At 31.5% G+C, this 21,873-nt stretch overlaps 1 protein-coding gene across 5 annotated transcripts in view; it reads right to left on the bottom strand.

Moving 5' to 3' along the window:
• The window catches only part of LOC110991321 (uncharacterized protein C18B11.02c), a 256,098-nt gene that overhangs the window by 6,752 nt on the left and 227,473 nt on the right, over positions 1–21,873 (bottom strand). For 4 of the 5 annotated variants that reach the window (XM_022256652.2, XM_022256650.2, XM_022256654.2 and 1 more), the window contains 7 exons: positions 13,396–13,482; positions 10,657–10,744; positions 9,440–9,662; positions 8,785–8,872; positions 3,771–3,879; positions 2,821–2,932; positions 691–887 (listed from right to left, as the gene is read on the bottom strand). In XM_022256652.2, coding sequence (XP_022112344.2) covers positions 691–887; positions 2,821–2,932; positions 3,771–3,879; positions 8,785–8,872; positions 9,440–9,662; positions 10,657–10,744; positions 13,396–13,482 — 904 coding nt within the window. Of the gene's footprint in view, positions 1–690; positions 888–2,820; positions 2,933–3,770; positions 3,880–5,245; positions 5,334–8,784; positions 8,873–9,439; positions 9,663–10,656; positions 10,745–13,395; positions 13,483–21,873 lie in introns of all 5 variants that reach the window. The other variant, XM_022256651.2, reaches the window with a different exon arrangement.

Genomic DNA, 21,873 nt, shown 5'->3' with positions numbered 1-21,873 from the left:
TCGATAATTTTTAAAGCAAAAAAAAATAATAGTAGGATGAATTCCATTGGAAAACGAGGAGAATATTATATCAATGTAAGAATTGAATTTTTCACATAAATTTTGAGGTTATGTGAAAAAAGGATAAAAACAAAAGTGTTAGATCTTTTTACTATCTACAACTTTTCCATTTGTCGTTTTACCATAAAACTTTTAGTTTTACCGAAAATTGAGATAAACCGTTTTTTATCCTTAAAAACTCACCCCTTCCCCTTCTCGATTTGAGATCGTCCGTAAATTATTTTTGCTTTCATTTTTATTGAGAATATTCCTTATCCAATGAGTTTCATCATACTATTATTATTTTTCACCTTTTATTATTTTTAAAGGCTTCTACACTATTCTATTAGTTCAGTTTAAATTTTACAGAAATAGAAAACTATTTTACAAATATCTGTCAACGTTGGCTTTTTACTTTTATGATGCGTGTCCCCTTCAAGAATGTATGGATGCCTATATTTTAAAAAGTACTTAGGCAAAATTAATAAAACTTGAAATGTTTCCTAAGTTGTAATATATCTGTTAATCTCAAATTCCAGCTTCCAAGATATTTGTTGAAATATATACAAAATTTCACACGGAATTAAAATGAAACATATCCAACTTATATACTGATAATTTATTTAAGAGGGTTAGAGAAGAATTACTCACCCAAAAATTGAAGGTGTACTCTGATCTGATGCATTCTTCCTGTCTTAGGCCGGCACAGCACTACACTGGTGTTGGTGCGAGGATTGTAACCAAGCCTCTTAAACGTGGTAGAACAGTCTTTGCCCTTCGGCGACACCTTGCATACACCTATCTTGTAGCTTACCACTTCTATTGGTTCTGTGCATTCAATCTCTTCTCTGAAAAATAAATATTTTTTTTTATAAAATAACAAATTAAAATAATCCCAACTGAGAAAGGACTCTTTAAGTTAAAATAATATATATATAGAAGAGAAATCTTTTGTCCCTTCAATGGAGGTGGGTCCCATAAATTGTCCCATCTTATATATAAAATTCTCGTGTCGTGGTGTTTGTGGTTAAACTCCTCCGAAATGGCTTTCCCGATTCTCATGAAATTTTGTGTGCATATTGGGTAGGTCTGAGAATCGGACAACATCTATTTTTCATCCCCCTAAATGTCAAGAGTAATCCACCCCAAAAAATTATTTTTCCAATTTTAGATAAAAAAAATTATAATATATAATACATATAACCCTGAATTTTCAGTCCTTTACAATCGACTCCTATTTTTTATTTCATTATTAAAAACTTAAATTGTGAACTTTGAGGTTAATACAGAAAAAAAATCAAGAACAACCTAAAAAGATTTCATTCCGGAAAACCGATCAGTCTCTAGGATAGCATAGCAAAATGTTCCATGTTGGTATGTACTAAACAGGTAGACTCAGTAAAATCTAATTAATGAGAAACGAAGTTCGCGGTTGCAGCTATTTATAAAAATTTAATTTAATTCGTATTTTATAAAAATACACTATGAAAAATACAATGAAATTCCAATAGTAAAAATCAGATCGTAATAGTGCTACGAAAACAACGTAGCAAACTACGATGATAACAGGGTGATCGTAGAGCTGTAATTTCTGTTATTACGGGTTGTAAAAAGTTCGCCTACATTTAAAATAGGTCACGTGACATTCGTTTAAATGTATTTGTTCTCCAATATACGAGATTAAAATAACTCAAATACCATGTCGTAATTACCACACACACAGGCTTACCGTTTTGAACAATAGGTATACACGTATATATATAATCAGCGATATAGATATTTTTCATAGATAGGCGTATTGAAGCAGTCAAAGAACAAATATTAAAAGTGCCAGGGCAAAAGCGATTTGAAGATGAAATTTTACTTATACAAGAAAGGTGCATAATATATTTATAATATTTAAATCCTTTTGCACTTTTCATTACAAGAAAAAAGAAGTATGACATTATAGAGAATTAGTTCATTACAACAATATTGTACTACTTGAATGCTAATTACACTAAGATATTCCTTGAGCACAATCGATACTGATGAAGTGTTGTGTGGCTTATAATTACAGCGGTTAACGCATAATTTACTATTAATTAAGCAATTAAAATCATAGCGTGTAACTTTGCCCGCATCTAACTTTAAGTCATGGCATAACTTAAAATGGAAACTAAAGCAAGATGGAAGTTGAATAAAAATAATGTTATGACAGAAAGAGAAGTTTTAGATTAAATTTATTTTTCCACTATTAATCCCGACATGTAAAAAATTGTTTGATAAAATTATTATTATTATATATTAGATTATACGTTCGTCTTAAATCACCTTGAAAACCGCATAAGTTTTTTCAAACATCTAACGCTACAAACGAACTGAGGCTTCTATAATTACGTAAAAATACGTCACTATATGATATCACCTTTATTCTTAACAGATTTTATATACTGACACAATACTGTTTATACGTTATCAAATCCTATATTCCAAATATATCAACAGCCAGACAATATGTGTTTAACTAATGCATTAAATCTTGTCTGACAAGATTTAGCCGTCAAATTATGTCCCGTCTGCGCGTATATATGCAAGATGGTACCAAGGTGCTACGATAAATTATATTGTAATTAATCTATAACGAACTGTTAATATAACAAAACCCGTTGTTAACAGATATTTTTCTTCTTATGCCAGGAACAGAATAAAAATAGTTAGTATTATGATATATAATTAGATTTATGAAAATAATTCTATTATTTAAAATTCTCTCAAATAATTCAAATTTGATATACTCACTCAAGAAATTCACCGTCTACCCTGCATACGTATTCCTTCTGCACCTGCCGATTCCTAATCTGATGTTCCATCTGTCTTGCCTTCTTTGGACTACGGCCGAATAGCAAGAGACCTGGTTAAGAAATAACGAGCTGTTAACACAGGCATAATCTATAGCTTGTTGCCAAGTGAAAATCCTAAAATAAGGCGAGACTTTACTATCCATTGCTCTTGATCGCTTGAATTAAATTGGCGTAAACAGAATGTCTGATGTAAATCTCGAAAAGTAATAGAATACTTTATTATCTATATACTATACTTATTTAGTTGTTACACATTTATGTAATACTGCAAAATTCACTAGTTGTCAGCCACATATAGCGTTTAACTTTGAAATGCACAAAAAATGATTCAGTGAAAGTATATTTAAAAAAAAATCACCAGTCATAATTTGCAGAAACATATATTTCCAATCTTCATCGTCGAATATAGTATGCGAATAGATAAGATGATATTTTGAAATTAAACAAAAATCTAAAAATCCCACCAGTAGTAATAAACAAAACAAACAAAACAAAATATCTTTACTTATCTAGGTAAACAAGTACACTTATGAATTTACATTTACTACCAGTTCGCAAGTCAAGGGCATAGAACGGGCAAGAAGAACTGGCAAGATACTTTCCGTCACTCTTTTCAATCGCCACGTTTTTAATACAAATTGTTCGAACTGGAGCAAATCATTCCCAAGGATTAGGATCATTTAAGTATTCGTCACATTTATAAAAAGCTTTATTAATTAATTTAATTTTAACGAGGGTTTTGAATTTATTTAGTCATAATTTTCTAATTTCGCTTGGAATCGAACTCATTCGCAATTACCAAGGAAAACAACTAATAAATACAGATCACTAAAGTTGAAGTTACAGATATCCACTCAATCAAGATTAAGTGTGTGCATTTCAACTAACCTGACGTGAGCCTGTCCAGTCTGTGAATGGTCCTCAAGTTCTTCAAGTTGTACTCCTTAGCAAGGATAAATACCACTGTGTTGTGCCTATACCGGCCACATGGGTGAACCTGCGATGTTTATTTTATTTAAATGAAGGCGGGTGCACGCTGTACTCGAGTTTACGTATTAAATTTCTTGTACCAGCTCAGAATATTGAGCACAGAGCTCTATCCTTCAATTATTATAGATATGGTTTCATATCTTATATGTATATTCGAAAAAGTTGTAGTTGGTAGTAAGATTTCTAATTACAAAAATAAGAAATTACAATCGTAAGAAATGTACAGGTAATTGGAAAATAACACCAAACTCATATAATATTAAACATTACGCTACAAATATAGAAATAATATTTGTTTTATTTTCAAAGTGACACAAGATTGATATAGGCAAGACATTACCTATTTGAGGCAGTAATATGAATAAGGGATTTAGAAAAATAATGTTTTATAACCAATAACTAATTTATATTATCAATATTAATACAAGCCGGTGAATTAATAAAGCGAAGCAAACTAAAAGCTCTTAAAGCTTAGTAGGATTTAATTTGTGATGTGTTAATTAGCATGCAAAGTAATTGTATAATTCTCCTCTTAATACGGGTTGTTTGATAAAACCAAGAAAGCACACTTACTTCTCGAAAGATTGAGATATGTTTGCCATCAGACTCTCGTTGAAGTCGTTATTATATATATTTACACATAAAAAAGGAGAATAATCTAATTAGAAATAAAATAGAAGGTTAGAAAAGACTACGCAACTGAAATTTTGCTTGCAAATCAGATTGTGGAGTTTCAAATTGAATTTTTTTACAAAGAACAGCGTTCACAGACGCGCCATGGATACCCTTATTTTAAAATTCCATTCGCCTTCGTGTTCCATTTGACAAAGCATTTCTAAACTTAAATTACTTAACCCCTTTTTGATTTGGAATGTTTTTAAAGATAGAGAACTCACATGATAGCCTAAAAGCATCAAATCGAAATCATCTAGTTTTATACACGAAAAAGGTAAAGGTGATTTGATATAAAGATAAAATTTTATTAAATATTTAAGAATTACTCATGCATTGATAAATCGTGTCATTAGAGTAACAAATATAAAAATAAATATTTTTTTAAATTGCTCAACAACACTTAACATTTGTGGCTTTTAGTAATTGTAATTAATTAACTTTTAATAAATAATACCTACTCCATGTTTTGTACGCTTTATGTACAAAATTTCTAGTCTATGATAAATCCGGTACGTTCTATTGAAGTATAGTCATTATCTTAAAAAAACAAGTAACCTAAAGAAAAACATGCAATGGCACCTCTGTATGGTATGAGAAGTATTGTTTAGTGAAGCGTCAAAATCGGGCATTTAAAATCGAAAATCCTTTGAATCAGACGCATGCTTGCCCAGTCTCTCAAGGTGTAAGGTAAGACTCACCGGCAGCGAGCATGGCTTGTCTAGCACGAGTAGGTCCTCGTCAGCGTAAATGATGCGCAAGGGACAAGCGAGCACGGGGGTCTCGTGCCTGGCCCAAAGTAAGTACGAACTGAGTGTCTGCTCAATTCAAGCGTCCAGCGGGGCGGACTCCAATTACAAAGAAACTATTCAAGTTTATAATTCCGCGACCTTGCAGAGGCTTTAAATTTGGAGACAATGACGCAAACTGCCTATTATACCTTGCTTACTAGGACAGTAGGCGTAAATAGGGTATGAAATTGGGTTAGGGCTGTATAGATTAGGGATGTAAAAAAAGGTTTGTAAATATAGGACAATTGATTTATTTTGTCCGAAGACGTTGGATTGCCCCGTCGAACGCTAGCATAACACAATCACTTCATACCTTATCATTGTTATTTGATTATTTCAAACTTTTATTTATTTACATTTATACTCATTATACAACATTAAACATTAATACGATAAATCTTAAACATAAATTTAAAATATAGATGTAAAAAAATTGTATTTCATTTTGTGATGTTCAGTATGTTGGTGTCTATACTAAAGGGGTCAAAATGCATTAAAATTCAAATCAATGTGAACGTATGCAAGTAAACACTAGTGAAGTGAATATGTATGGGGCACTCTTTTATAGAGAATTAAATGTGGAAGAATTTTGCCGATAAAAATATATTTAAATCAAGTAGTCGTGACCTCAGAACTGGTACTTTTCTCGCTTCGTTCTAGCGTCGCAATACAGAGATTTTGCCAAGCCTAAGGGACTAAATTTAAAAGCCTTTGTTTAAGACTGTGCTGTTTAATATTGATTTCAATTATTAAAAGTATATTTATTGGTAATGTTAAAAGAGATTTTCTGCGTTACCCGACGTAATATCATTAGAGATAATTTAATAAAATCACATCTACAGAAGAATAAATCGTATATACCTACCGTATGTCAATAGGTGTCATGTGCAATCGAATAATCCTCTGAGAAGCCGTATCAATTAAAGTATATAATCAAGGACACTTCTGGAATTTACTATGAAAAAAGGAAACTGTTTTCAATAAAGAGTATTTATTATATATATATGCTTTTCAATACTAAATAATATTCTAATATACTCAGTATTATTTGTATTCTTGTTTAAACGTATTTTAAAAAATTCTTTCTCACCGGCTCTTCTCGGTAGGAACTACTTTACGATGGAAAGAAAAAAAAAAGATTGAAACGTGCTAAAAATACATAAATAATTTTCTTTGACCTGAAGTTGCAATTCAACGTCCGAAAAATATTGAATGTCCACAGGGAATAAAATTCTTATATAAATTCGCAATTATACCGACAATCAAAAGAAGTAATAAATCAGTGTATAGTGTATACCGTCTCAAATTCTCAGAATACGCATTGTATCAATCAAATCGATCTGTCTCGGCCACTCATATTACTTAGAATATTGCGTTCTGTTAATTTAAGGCGGTACTACTAAGGCGACGAAATTCATATGAAGTTGACGTATGGAATGCTAATAAAATATTTGTCAGTGACTAATTCTTACGAATGATGAACCTTTTACTTAATTATTTTTTATAATATGATCAGATATTACAACAATAACGTTTTAAAACTAAACAATTTGATCTCTTTTGCAATACATATATGTGAGTTAAAATACTTTCTTATTAAAATCAAAAATTTTAAATGTATACATTCTACAATTTAAAAATTTAACTGTCATAAGGATCATCGTCTGTCGCTCGCCTAGAATATGATATACTTTATATTTAATTTTAAATTAATTTGACAATAAAATATAGCCTGTTGCACACCTAACGACTAAAAATCATCGTCATTCAGTTAACTCAAACTAATAAATAACAGAGTCATCTACATGAAGGTATTTCTTTTTATATCATTATGTGTTTCTTGATTACGTTAATTTATTAAAGAGCCCCGAGGCGACTGATAAGCGCAGCGAAATAGCCAATATTGTACGCAACTTATTATTTTTGCTTGATGCGATATACAGGGTGTGTAAGGAATGGGCGAGTGCGCATTAAAAAAAATACAGCTGTCAAACGTTATGTTATCGTGATTTCAATTATACCATACTAATGTTCTACTGATGATCAAAGCTCAAGTCATGATTGAAGACGGATTACACGCTGACGTATGGCAGCAAACAATATAAGTAATTATTATGGAGACAGTTTTAGCGAGAGTATATTAATATTTTTAATAAAGTGTTTTGTTTTATGCAAAAAAACATTCGTTCGGCAAGTGACTTTAAAAATACTTAGGGCATGATATTTTATGTTTATTATTAAAGTGAAATTTTTATTACATTGTAATTTGTAATTTTAATGTTTATAGTGTGAATGAATTAAGAACATCCTGTACTTTATTTTACTAAACCATCTAAAGAGATGGGAGCCATCATGCAATGTCTTCTTTAAAAAGAAACAGGTTTTATGTTTCTTTTTTAATTATTAGCTACACATCATTATTGGTTTTATCCTCTTTTTGATTTCAGCCCATAAATTAAGTGATCTTTTATTTATGTTTTGACTTGTGTTAAGTGGTGAATTATTTTATTAATCGCTTATAAGGAATTTATATGTAAAGTAGTACTGTAGGTATTATGAATAATTAACGTTTTATTCGGTTATTTTAAGCGTTTTATATAATGGTTATATAAACATATTAAGTTAGATATATATTTTTTTATATTTAATGATTTAGCTTGTTCTTAGATCTATCCTAAAACAAGATAATTAAAGGTTTTATTTCATAAAGTTTTAACCATGCATTCTCAATTCATCTTTGTTTCTCGGATCTCGTTGATCTATCGAATTTAAACTGGGATACAACCTTATTACATTATGTTGGCGTTTCCTATATTTCCACAGAGTTTTATTTCCAGATTATATATTTAACAAAACGAGTTGTTGAAATACTAATTCGTTATTCATTTATATGTATATATGTACAGTCAATCTTAATCCGCGTCGAAATTTGATACATGTTTTTAATAAGAGAACGCAAGTAGGTAACTTAATTTCTGCAACGTCAAAAACATCGTCCCGAGAACATTAAAGTCATAATAAAGACACCCCTGTACTAAAAGTCGATATGAAAGTGACAAGAGATGGTATTATTAAAGGCACTCCATCACAGAATGGAATATTTCTTGCAAAGGGACCGCTTTATACGTCAAAGGACTTTGAAGCTTTGGAAGGAAAGCGGATTTTAACCGCAACTTATGTGCTTTTAAAGTCATGTAATGTTCGAATTTGAAACTTTTTGTGACGCAAAAGGGTTGTGAAAGTCTTTTAGACGAAAAAAGTAAAGCAAAATAAAGGAATTATGAAAAAGTCTCAAAATGATTTTATCTACATAGCAATACATAGCTTACTACACATGAATACTTACCGCAAGTGTTCAAGCCTTATAACTAGAGTTAATCTAAGCATGCAAAGAAGGAAGTGATAATGAAATAAAGCATAACCAAATGGCTGTCTCATTTGCCACTTACGGGAATAGAGGCTGGTTTGTTGACAACCACTATGTCCTCGTCGATATGTACGAGGGTGATGGGTTGGCTCGTCACTGGTACTTCGTGCCTGCAACGATACACACGTCAGCCGAAAGGTCACCGTGTGATGGTAGTCAACAATTCTCCTTTCTTTCTCCGATGAGATGACCACAGGGTTCAACGCAACACGAGTTATCACCCGTTCGTTTGTTATTTTAAAGTCATACACTCCAAGTGTTTTTAAATTGTCAGGTGTAATAGAATAGGAATAATTGCATAACAATAGCTGCTCAGTCAACATAACATTATGTGAAGGTTCATGACAGATATAATAAATATCGAATCCATGACGGAACGTGTATCCTGGAAGCTCAGCGTTCGCATGCTCGACTGGCAAATTTTGAACTTACAAGCTTGTATTTACAACAGTGTGGACAAATATAAACTTAGAAATTCAACAAGCATTGTTAGTAGAAAATCTAAGTTCCAAATACATACGATCCCGTGTGAGTAGAAGGAAGATTGGTTAAGATAAACGGGAATTTAACGGAGCTAATCTAACAGAGTGTCAATATGTTTCGAGTCTCGTGTGATGACATACTATATATCGTAAGCTATCTACAAATTTTAGCTTCGCTAATTATTAATATAGTACCTATGGACAACGTTAGCGAGAAGGTCGTTGTGTTTGAGTCTGTAATCTGGGTCGACTCTTTCATAGTTGACCGTGAGGGTGCCAGCTCTGATGCACCTTTCGTATTCGGCCGCGGGATGCGCCCTGAATTCCCTCGCGAAGACATCGAGAATTTTCTCGCCGACCCATCTGCCTTTTGTGAAGGTGGTAAATGTGAAGTAATATGGGTACACTTTCCTGAGTCCTGCAATATGAGGATTTTGAATTCAGATGTTAGTATTGGATGTACATTTAATCAGACCTGAAAAGGCTTTCAAATACATTGAATAAAATATTTGAAGAAAAATATTTCAACTAAATCATTGCGACGTATTCTATCAAATTTCTCAAGTGAAATTTAACGATGAAACAACAGCATTGCAGTTAGGTGATATTTTCACTAACAAGATAAAATAGGCCATTTACATATTTTAAATAGCTTGAAAAAACTTGCCGAACAATCGTGACCCGGCATTTATTATCCAATTTATTCTTGGCATAGTAACTTATATAACACGCCCGCTTTTAAAATAATGAAAGCGTCTATTATGTAACTTTGAATAAAATACACAGACATGTAGTTGTAGTCCGTTGAGTATCGATGTTTTTAGGAAACCTAAGAAATTCCTGGCCGTCTACTTGTCCACTAAACAATTGCTTGAACAATGGTAATAAAGTAATTGCACTTCTATTAAAAGTTTGTTAAGTACAAACGCTTCGCAATGCAGTGTGCCATTCTCAGGTGAAGTTGGCTGAAGTCCAGCGTACCGTCTCATATTTTCCACTTAATTTGCTTTTATATTTCTGATTCTTCACTTTATGTTCTGCAGTGCAACACAGCTCGTAAATTTAGTTAATAGATAATAAGACGCTTAGATTTTCATCAATTTGTACAAAATACTAGTCGTTTCCAGACATGATAAATGATACTGAATTATGTTTTCAGTTCGTGTAATTTATTTATTATAGTATTTTATAGGAATTTGCTTTATCTAAAGTACCTTTAGTTCGTATGTAAATTACAACTCGAGACTAAAGTATATAATAAACATATTTTTTTATGCGAAATTGAGCAGACCCGTCGCCATGGTTAGTGATCACCGCTGTGACATAGACATCCGGGCTATCAGTCTTGGGCAACGTGCCAGTATTAAACGTATACTAATGTCATAGACAAAGAATACTGAAATAGTACTTACCATTTTCAATATAGTAAGATGTTTCATTGTATCTGTCGTCTGTAAAACCAGGTCTCTTTGCCTTTAATGCTTTTGTCTCTAGTTTTGCCTGTAACAAGAAACATAAAAAATACGTTATATAATCTATTTCGAAAAATTCATTGTTTTTCAATTTGTTTAACTTTGTAGAAAATTTACTTAATCCTGAACCTTCAATGACTATCTATCTATGTATGAGACCAATCGACCAATACAGTTTTTAACCATTGCCACTACTAATACATATTTATTTGTGATAACCTTATATTGTAAATTTCTGTCCGAAGATTTAAAAATATATCACAACATAATATGCCTTCGACGTAGATCCATGTATAACTTGTCAAACATATTAATTAATAGCTACATAATATTCGTACTTTTTACCAAAGCTCAGTGCAACTCAAAGTAACACAACGCCATAATTCATTATCATTGCAATAAAACCCAAAGCACCCGCTGAGTGGAGAAAAAAGTGTGGAATATTGAATCGATGTAACATCAGGCGTATTGTTCCCAAGAATCGCTTATAAAAAACTTCGTTGCGAGGGACGAGATGAGAAAAGTTTTAAAAACGAAACAATCTACGCGTTGTTATGAGCTTTTTACTCATACCAATGTTGGAACTTTGTCGGGAATGCCGCAGTTGAAATGTAATAGTTTAACAAACGATGTAAATAACGCCCTTCTATATCCTATAGTAATATTTATCGGAAAATTTATAATGGTAACGAGAATTATTAAAGTTTATATCACATATATAAATGTGTGGTTTTTATTTTAAAAGAAATATGAAATCTGATTTTAATTAAAAATTTAAATCTCTTAAAGTGATACATAATATGCATGAAATTAAAGCCGGCTGAATTTCATGGCTGCAGTGTAATATTGAAGATACCATTGATAAGCTCAGTTCAAGACTTAAGAATTATTAGACGAAACTAGTGCAGAATGGATGCGTCATTAAGTGGACTTCAAACAGGATATCTATATTCGGGGAAATACACTCAGACCTTTAATAAGGTTCTCTAAAATCCGATACATTTAAATAAGGGATGAATACGTTTTCAAAAAGTCCTTCAGAATTAATGAACAAAGTGACCCTTAGATAAGAGTACCAAGGAAAAGTTTGGACTAATTGAAATACTGCGACTTTAGTTTTTCTTTGTTTTTTAGATTTTTCAATAAAATTTATCAAAAGCCTGACTAATTGGTTTTAAGTACAGGCTCAAATCAAAGCTAACAACTAAGTTGTTACATAATGTTATACAATAAAATACATATCATTAAGTTATTTTATATTAATGAAGTTTATTACAAACAATTTTAAGACGAATAAAGTTAAAAATGCTATAATGAATAAATTACAATAGAAAGATGAAATAATTGTTAATTACATAATTAATGTTTGACAAATCCTTAGGGTAAATCCAATGGGTATTTACACACGGGAGTCAAACTCAAAGGCCTTATTAAAGATACTAAGCAGTATAGGGAGTGGTAATCGAGACATGCATTAGATAATAGTTTGCGTAACAGTGAGGTATGTGGGAACAATTCGATGCACTGGCGTTGCACCAATTTGACACCGGCTATTTGGCATCTTGCCGGTGAATGTGTGCAATTGAAAGTTTTGCATGTCTGTCTTACTCGTGCCACTACGTCATGTAGTATTATAATATCATGTAAATTAATTACTTACCTGTTTTACCTTCATTAAAATAATTTATCTAAATAGGCATAAAATTGACTTTCTGGACCAATCATAAATGAGAGAGACAATTATTGGTGTAATTTATCAGTCGTACAGACCAGCGTTTCACATTTTTAGAATTCTGGTTTCAGATTCGTTGCATGTTGCAAGATCCATAAAACGCTGTAAATAGAACCTTAAACTCATAGAGTAAGGTTTACTTTGTGCTAACACTTCAAATTTTACTTCAAACGCGATCGTAAATCTCAACCCCTAGTCGTGATTAACTGTCTAAGACAATATTTTTTATATATTTATTGGTTTGAATGGTTATGTGCCAAAAAAAGAACCGTCACATTTTTCTTCCACTTCTTTAACCTCTGTCGTTATAGCTAAAGGTTACTTGATGAAGACTTTCTCACCAATAAATATTGCTATCACAATGGAAATCTCATCGCCATTGACTCGGCATTCACTTAATTAAATCTAAATCGAACTGAATCAACCCTTTGTCTGGCCCCGTTTAAAATTCACGATAAAATCAGCTCTATAACTTCGTCGTAAGGTCTATGATAGGTTGAGGCTTAGTAGCGTGACAGAACCGATTCAAACGCACATTGTAAATGGATAGTACAAATATAATGTCTCCATTACATTCGTTTACGTAGCAATATCGGTCTTATCGCAGCCCACACGCTTTCGGCGAGCGATGCATGCATAAGCAATTCTATTTATCGGTACATCTTTACTGTGAAAGGACACGAAGGTGTTGTCTCTTTACCTTCTTCCAAAACTGTATTTGAGGTAAATATAACTTCAAAGTTAATTAGTAAAATAGAAATAACAATTACTAAATGCAATGAATGACTTAATCATAGATTTTTAAACGTGAGATTTTTGTTTATAACTTAAATAAGTCACTATCTCTGTAACGATGGCTAATTTAACTCTACGAAATATTTTGTTTTGTATTTATATAAAATACAATATTTACAAATCAAGTAAAATATATACATTAGCCAACTTACCTTTTTGAGATCTTTGTTAATGTCCGCATCGTCGGCTTTTCTTTTCTCGCACGATAATATACAATTCTTGCCGTTGTCTTTTTCACCCTGAAACAAAGTAATCAAAATTAGCTACATAAATATAATCAATCCAAGCCAAATTAGGAATAAATAAAATCTTCATTTAATTGTGAAAAAATAAAACTAATATTCATCAATCATCACTCGAATAACACATACATCTACAGCTGAAACAAACATGATACATAATCATTTACAGGAAATTTATAATAACACATAATACATTGAGATTAAAAAAATAATAAAGTAACACAAAACAAATCTATACTGAATTTCACAGATAAAACGCAATTTCACTGAAGCATTTCCCTCAAACAATATACGAAGGAACCGACCGTAAGCAATAAATATAACAACAGCTATAACCTGTTGTATTCGACAAACCCCCAAGGAGGTTCAGGTATTCAGAGAAATTCTATATTTAATAGAAAAATATTGGATAAATCCAACACAATGTAATCTCGACGGATTTCTGTCGCCTTTAATAGAAGAGGTGTACAATTTGACATACTTAGGAACGGGCTCTTAGAAATGAAATACAAAATTCGTTTATGAACCGTAACTTACAAAATAGACTATTAAAAGGTAAAACTAAACAGCTTTGTGTTATATGATAAAATAAATGAAAAAAAATCTTTTTCAAGATCATCATATATTTTATTCCTATTTATGTATAGCAATCTCGAACTCAGGTCTACCTACCTACAGATCAAGCAGTTTAATCGTAATAAAAAATAAATCTGCACAATATCTAATATTATTCAGGCTTATTAAAAAACTGTGATAAAATTTGCGTGTCACCATGGTTATAGATTTGAATAAAAATACATTTCATTACCGTGATGATAACAAACACGATACCATTTACGACTACTTTTTAAAAGGTGAACATAATCTAATCTATGAGTCGAAAAGTGAATAGATAATATATAAACTAACTCCGATACTCAATAGCATGAATTTAATTCAACGAAGAATGTGAATATAATAGATTGCCATTTATCTTGATAGGGTAAGGGGATAGTCACTTCAGAAATCCCGAACATTCCAGGTTAGGATAGTATGCGGTGTGCCCAAGAGGGCAATTCTCCAATATTCGATATTAGATATTAACGAACAAATTTGAAACTTATTTAGGTATATGTAGCATTTTAGCAATAAATATATAAAAATATTTCCAATGCGAATGTAACATTATCAAAATGTTGAATGTTTTAAAGGAATTGATGATATAATAGTATTGGTTATAAGCTTGATTGGTAAGTTAGTGCGTACGTAGTGCTCGTAACTCCAGACTAAGCCCTATGGAGCTACGCGTGCACCCTGAATCAAATCAATCAAGGCTGCCAATATAAAAGATCATCGACATAACAGACGCATATTTTTAAGTGGCAGGACTCAAACGAGCAGGCGGGTCACGTATAATAAAATTACGACAACCTATGAATTTCTACAAGCCAGAAATACAATATTCTGACGGTAGTGTTTAAAAGCGTATTGCCGTTTGAAGTATTTTTTGGTTTAACTTTCATCAGTTTAGAAATAGCTCGAGTAACATCCGTTTTCCACATTGTGCTGGAATAAAATTCTCCAAAATCCAAGACCCACATTAAGAGCACAGCGCATATTATTTATTTATTGCACAACCCTAGACGATAAAGGGTGTCCAAAAATGCATGATAATTGCACGTGGCATTTCCGTGAGGGCTCTCAAGAAGTGTGCACTCATTCCACTCCTGTTTCTGCCCTCAAAATGAAATTGTTTTTGAGAGCCCCCTAGACGACCGTTCTCCGCTTTCCCAAGCAACGGGATAATGGATGAAATTATACTTATTTCAGGAGATTTTCCTGTGCGGCAAAATATAAATATTGTTGAGAGTAGGATTATTTTATATTCAACGTGTCTATCGACACGAAGAAAAGGAATATTAAAAACGAACAAATGTATTTGTACGAGCCAAGGCTCGTACATCTTACTCAGCTACGAGCGTAAAGATTTCCTATGTATGTACGTGCCATGGTTGTACATTTGGATCACTTATAAGCAGGACGATTTCCTAAATCGCCGGAGTTACACCCCGAGAGCATAGCCAGACGTAGGCACTCTCTTCGATTGTTTAACTGTATAGCAATTATCATTTTATTATATCGCTCATATTCTATTGTTATACGTAAGTGGTGAATATAAATTAAGATAAAAATCTTCTATTATTTGAAGCAAACGATGACCCAGGAACCGTACAGTATAAATAACTTAAAGTAAGATACCTTCGGGTTATTCCGATTATACTTCTTTTATTAATGCGTTATTTTATCAATAGCTTACCGTCGGAAACATGTTAATAACTAACGTAGGTGCCTGTTTTTCATTAAAATTGTTTACGTTTCTGCATTTTAATGAAATACAGACTTATTACAAACAAAATAAACAGTGCGTATGTAACCAGTAGATTAAGGTATAATTCCGACCACGTTCACATAAATAAACAGCTTTTTATACTGGGCGGAAAGTCGTTTGTGAATAATTTAACGAAACTCATCGCACTGAATTTTTTCATACCTCCGATTATAATTATGAATGAATAATATTTAATAAAATCTATAAAACATATTACTAAAGTTTAAAAAAAATAAGTATTTATTTTTTAGTATATGCGTTAGTTTGCGGCCCTTTATATCATAAATCAGTTTAGTGTATCCACATTTCCTGACAAGTATGAAATAGTAAAATTAAAAACAAACACAACATCCAATGAAATCTAGTTAATTTTAATATTCGCTTAATAGCGTGTTAGATTACCATACAAATAATTGTTTCAGACATTACAAGTGTAACAGACCTAAAAATATGCTAGTCGCATTCATAATATCAGGTAAGGACGTAAAGGATGAACAATATGAATACGGGGTTTATTGAAAACATTTATTCCTAATGAACATAGATTGATAAGTGAATGACAGTTTGACCTTTGTAATGATCCTATCGCAGCAAATTACATTGGATCCCTTCGTATTTGTTAAGTTGTGATCGATTCCCTACTTCCCATAATTGACGTTTGAAATTACATACAGTGGTAATTGATGGATTACCTGGTAAACCTAATTTCAACAAATTTAATAAATATTCGTTTTCATATTCCTAAATAATGTTAATTTTTATTTATATCTAAAGTAATTGAGTTATTTATATTTTATAAAAACGGTTTACACATTAACATAGATATTAAATAAAATTGTCACGAACGTTCTCTATAATTGTTGTATAAGAAATATTTTTGAAATAAAAAAACAAAATAATAAAAAATTTTTTTTTAATATAATAAACTATTTTTAAATTTTTGCAAGAAGCTCACCGGCATTTATTGTTAAATTACTCAGTTCCATTACAACTTATCCTAACAGTTAGTAGGAAATAAATTATTATGTTCAATGTCATACGCGATATCAGTTTATACATAAAAGCTATATATAATATAAAAGTTACAACAAACGAACAAAGTATTGCTTATTGCGAAATTTTAGGCCAGTAGGTAAAAAAAACCTGTGAACTTTTAGACTTAACTTGCTGTCCATGACTCCATAATATGACCTTGTTGATAACATTTTAATGACCTACTCGGTCATTCGCGAACAAGGGAACGATAAATCAAAAGAATGGTAAATGAGGGTACTGTCAAATCAATCTACTCGAGCCATGGAGGGTCGCAAGTGTTAAAAATAATCGCATTCCCTTTTCCTTAAATTACAAATCTATAAATAAAACTCGCCAGGCCTCAACATTAATTAAATTTAACGGGCTCTTCACCTTTTAAGTGTTTTTAAATGAAAGGATTGTATAATTGAATAAATAATCGAATTTATAATGATTTCGTATAAGCGAATTTATACAGAATATTTTATAATACATTAGATAATTTCATCATAGTCCATTGGGATTTTTGATTAGATAAAATAGTGCATTTGAAAGAATATGCTCTTCCTTATAAGCTTTTCTATGTGTAAACAACAAAATTTAATGTAAAAATAACAGAAATGAATGTAAATAGTACAAGGCTAAAAATAAAGCAGGCAACTAAAAATAAGAGTCATTATATCGCTGGAGTGCTACGTAGCGCTACGATCAATACTACGTAGCACGCCTACGAGCGACGACGTGCAACAGATTGCCGACACAAGCGAAGCGGATATATAATATCAATATATATACTACAAGTTTTGAAGACCTTCTTAGTTATATATTTCTTCTTATGTGTAGCAAAGTAACAAAAATAAGCAGGCTTCGTTTGGAGTTATGACATATATGTCATAGTTTCAGAAAACAAAAACGTTATGTGTTACTTTTGTACACGCGTCAGAAGTTATACTTCTTTGGCGTAACAAGATAAATATCTTTTCAAAAAAATTATCTTTCGACTTATTCTACGTTTGTAGAAAATACGACACTAACAATAGAAAAAACCTAAAATGTTGACTATAGGTTTTGTTTATAAATATAAACTATAGCTAACTAGCTATATGTATGGCATGTAGGTTACAAGGTGTCGGTTTTAGTGACGGTGTGCGCGCGCATCGTAAAAATCTACTCTCATCATTTTTCCCCAACGCGCCAAAAGTAACGCTTCAAAAACATTCATGAAGTATTGAACTTGAATTTTCGTCACGAACGTTAAGTTAGGTTAGGTAAATTCTACAATTTACGCAAAGGTTTAAAAAAATATCATGTTGGTCATTAACACTAATTTGCTATTAAGGGAACTCGCTCAACAAACCAACATGTCGTCACCCTAACAACTCTCAGAAACAAAGACTGGTTCCCCCAGCAATTAACGCACATACTAACAAAATGGTTTTAATTCCAGGGTTTTCAATTAGTCTCGAGTAGTGAAATCAAATAGATTTACTATTTTCACACCTTTTTGATTCCGTTAATAACCTGGGGTGTATTTAGTTGGGGCTACAGGGTGACATGAAACAAAGGGTTGGTAGCCCTTAATGATATTTTTAAATCTATTTTTTATATTTATTTCGATCGCATTACAAATTTATATTTTTATTAAGCTTGCTCTTAAATCTATTTGGAGTAGGTGTAGAGAAATCGTATGTCATTTCATATACCATATTTGCGTGTCTTTATAACTTAGTATAAAACATTTGTATAACAGTTCCCAGAGACAATTAACATTTAAAAATATTTATAGGATTCATTCGAAAAAACTAACACGAATAACATAAACAAAAAATAATAATTAATTGATCAACGTCTACACTAGACGTCAGATACATTTTTAAATGGTTTTAAGAGAATTTGATTAAGTCCAAAATGCATCTCTAACCACATTCCTATAAAAAATGACTTTCAACTACATATAAAATATATAAAATATACACTTTTAATCTACACAAATAACGTAAAATAATGTATCTAAATTCCTTTTCTACAAACTCGGTGTATTTCTTTCCCGACACAATATTTATGGAAGACCAATAAAAATATGAATATGTAACCGTGACATATATTGGACTATCGACCTATTTTATTGGCAGCCATATTTATTCGATAAGATATATGTACAAATATTGCGGGATGAATAAAGATACATCTGTTAGATGCGGAAAATTTTCATATTGAATTTATTATGGATATTAGGATGAACAAATCTTATTTTGCAACGTAATATTTGAGTGATTGAGTTTTATAAAATATTAAATTAAATAAAAAATCTATTAGTATGATACTCATTACGATATACGCCCAGGTTGTGCGAACTCTTTATCACTAAGAAGTTTTATTTTTGCTAGATAACGCAGTATTTCTAAAGTATTTATAACATTCCAATTTTGTTTCTTAGATTGATTTATTAGGTGCACTCAAGTATTACACTCGTGCAAAAGAATAATATTTTAAAAATGCTCATGCAAGAGCCGCTTTATCACAACTATTACAGCCACTATCTATTTAGGTATACAAATATTTAAATATAAATAATAAGGATATGTTTCATATTCATACTATGTCAAGGTTCTATTACCATTTGAATCATACTAAATAAAAACACTATTATACCTTAGTATGGTTTCAATTTAAACGTTTTCTTATAGAAAACTGTTTGCAAAAAACTTACCCCTACGTTCAAAGACCTTTACATAAATTGCGTGACTTTGAACCTTTAAGTAAAGACATTGAAACATTTGATACGTACGACCTTAGGATATAAGCAAAAGCGATTTGTAAGTGTTGATGCGATATAGAAGAAGATGCTATAAATATTTCGCCTCTGTTGATAGTGATATAATATAGCAATAATGTTGATATTTTTTTTAATAAAATAAATTAAAAACTGTCACGTTTTAGTCATGCAGCTAGCTAATAGCGGTTTTTAATAACACTTATGTAAAAAACAAAAAAAAAACTGTAATTAAACAGATGACCCTAAGATTTCGTGTTGCCCTTTAAGTATTGGTACGCTCTTTTATTGAAGGACCCTAAGTCGAATTGATGCGAACATACTTCAGTGGGCAGCTGGTTCCACATAGTGGTGGTTCACAACGCTCAGTTTTTGTATGAATTTTGTTTCTGTTTTAACGTCCGATTATGAAACTCAGCGGCAGGTATTAGTTTAGTCCGAACAACTCCTCTAAAGACTCTCCATACTTAATGCGGTATAAAATACAGAGAGATCCGACATCTCTACGCAAGACCAAAGGATCAAGACGCTCGGAAAGTGACGGGTCACTCTTCGTTGAACACGGATTCGTTAGGTAAGTTATAACGCTAATATTTATATCAGTCTTAATTAATACGACTTAATTTTCTAAACATAAGTAGAGAACGAATGCTAAGGTGTATTTCTGGTGTAGGCTCATTTTCAGATTGAAGGTAATTAGGTGTGATAATGGGACTGAATATTTTAACAATAGATATAACTAAATGAGACAAGGATATTAATTAACGGGGTGTTTTCGATAAACTCATCAATTAAGGAGGTGGACATACTAATATATTTTTTGCTATAATTTAACTTATTATAAGTAAAGTATATTTTTTTTGATCAAACACGCAGTTGCATAAGCTTAAATGTAGGCCACGTATTAAGGAAGATGTGTGGACTTCTGATGTCAAATATCGTTAGAATATACGAATAAGATGCGAATATAAAAAGCAGAGTATATTGATATAAAGTTTTATAGTATTTACAATTATCGCGTAAGTCTCTGACTGGGACTAAACGTCGCCAGTCGTGATGGGCGCTCGTTAAGTTCAGCAAGAGGCAATTCTAACATCCGATGTGGGCAATTTGGTGATCCGACTCATTCAACATCATCGCTTGAATGGATTCGTGGATCCAATGGATTTCTTCATTTCACGCATTTTTCCCTTGTGTCACGAATGTGTGCCACGTGAACACTTAATCCGATTTTAGGTTAAAAAGGTAGAGGAAATCATATGAAACCGTAAAGTATTTTTTTTATGTAATAGCGGGACAAGAAATATATATATATATATATATTTCTTTATGTTGCTAACCCTCGAATTTTGAAAAATGTGTTTTTAAATCTTCTTATCTCTCTTTATTTGTTGACCTCCTAAACAAGACTGCTACGTAACATTAATACAAACCACAGAGGTTTTTTAATTTAGCATTCTGTGTTATATTATTTTATTTTGTAATAAATAAAGAATAAAATAAATAAATAATAATAAATAAAAATAATTAAATAAGACTCTAATATATAAACTAAATTATTTTCTACTCTCATATTTATTTTTTTATAATATATTACTTTAATATATTTGGAGATTATACCCGATAGAATAATCTTCTACTGATATTTGTACCAACCAGACTTGACATAGGGACTTCATTGTGTAAGAGCTAGTTGATCTGGTTCTTACGGAAGGAGATTAAACACGCCAATAATGACTTGATTCAGTATAATTAACTTCATTGACTTTACATAAACTGTATAAGTTCAAACTTATATCAATTGCCCTTGCGCAAGTTACACCACTTCTTTTATAATCTATACCATCATATACCACTTCGGGCAGATGTTCAAAGTCAATTCGTAACAATTTTTGAAATAACTTGAGCAACATACATGCCATACATGCGCACTTATAGCAAGATTCTTCAGAATGTGTTTCATATACATAAATGTTTAGGATTAAATTTAATATACATTAGCTAATAATTGGTTTTATACGTCTCATATCCGTTCGTGTTAATACAAAATGTTAATGCAAAAACTAAGTGAATAATGTGATACAAGTATGTTAAAATGACCTACTTAAGACTTGATATCGATAAGTTTTTGATTGTACATAGTATTCCTTGCTAATGTTTATAGGATCGCGTTCATAAAGCTTTGGCAACGAAACCGTTTTTACGACCGATAAACAATTTATTGTCTGATACA

This window comes from Pieris rapae, chromosome 10 (genome assembly GCF_905147795.1).
Source record: "Pieris rapae chromosome 10, ilPieRapa1.1, whole genome shotgun sequence".
In the NCBI taxonomy this organism is placed as follows: Eukaryota; Metazoa; Arthropoda; class Insecta; order Lepidoptera; family Pieridae; genus Pieris; species Pieris rapae.
The sequence above is the reverse complement of the archived record's forward strand: the minus strand, read 5'-3'. Positions and strand labels throughout refer to the sequence as shown.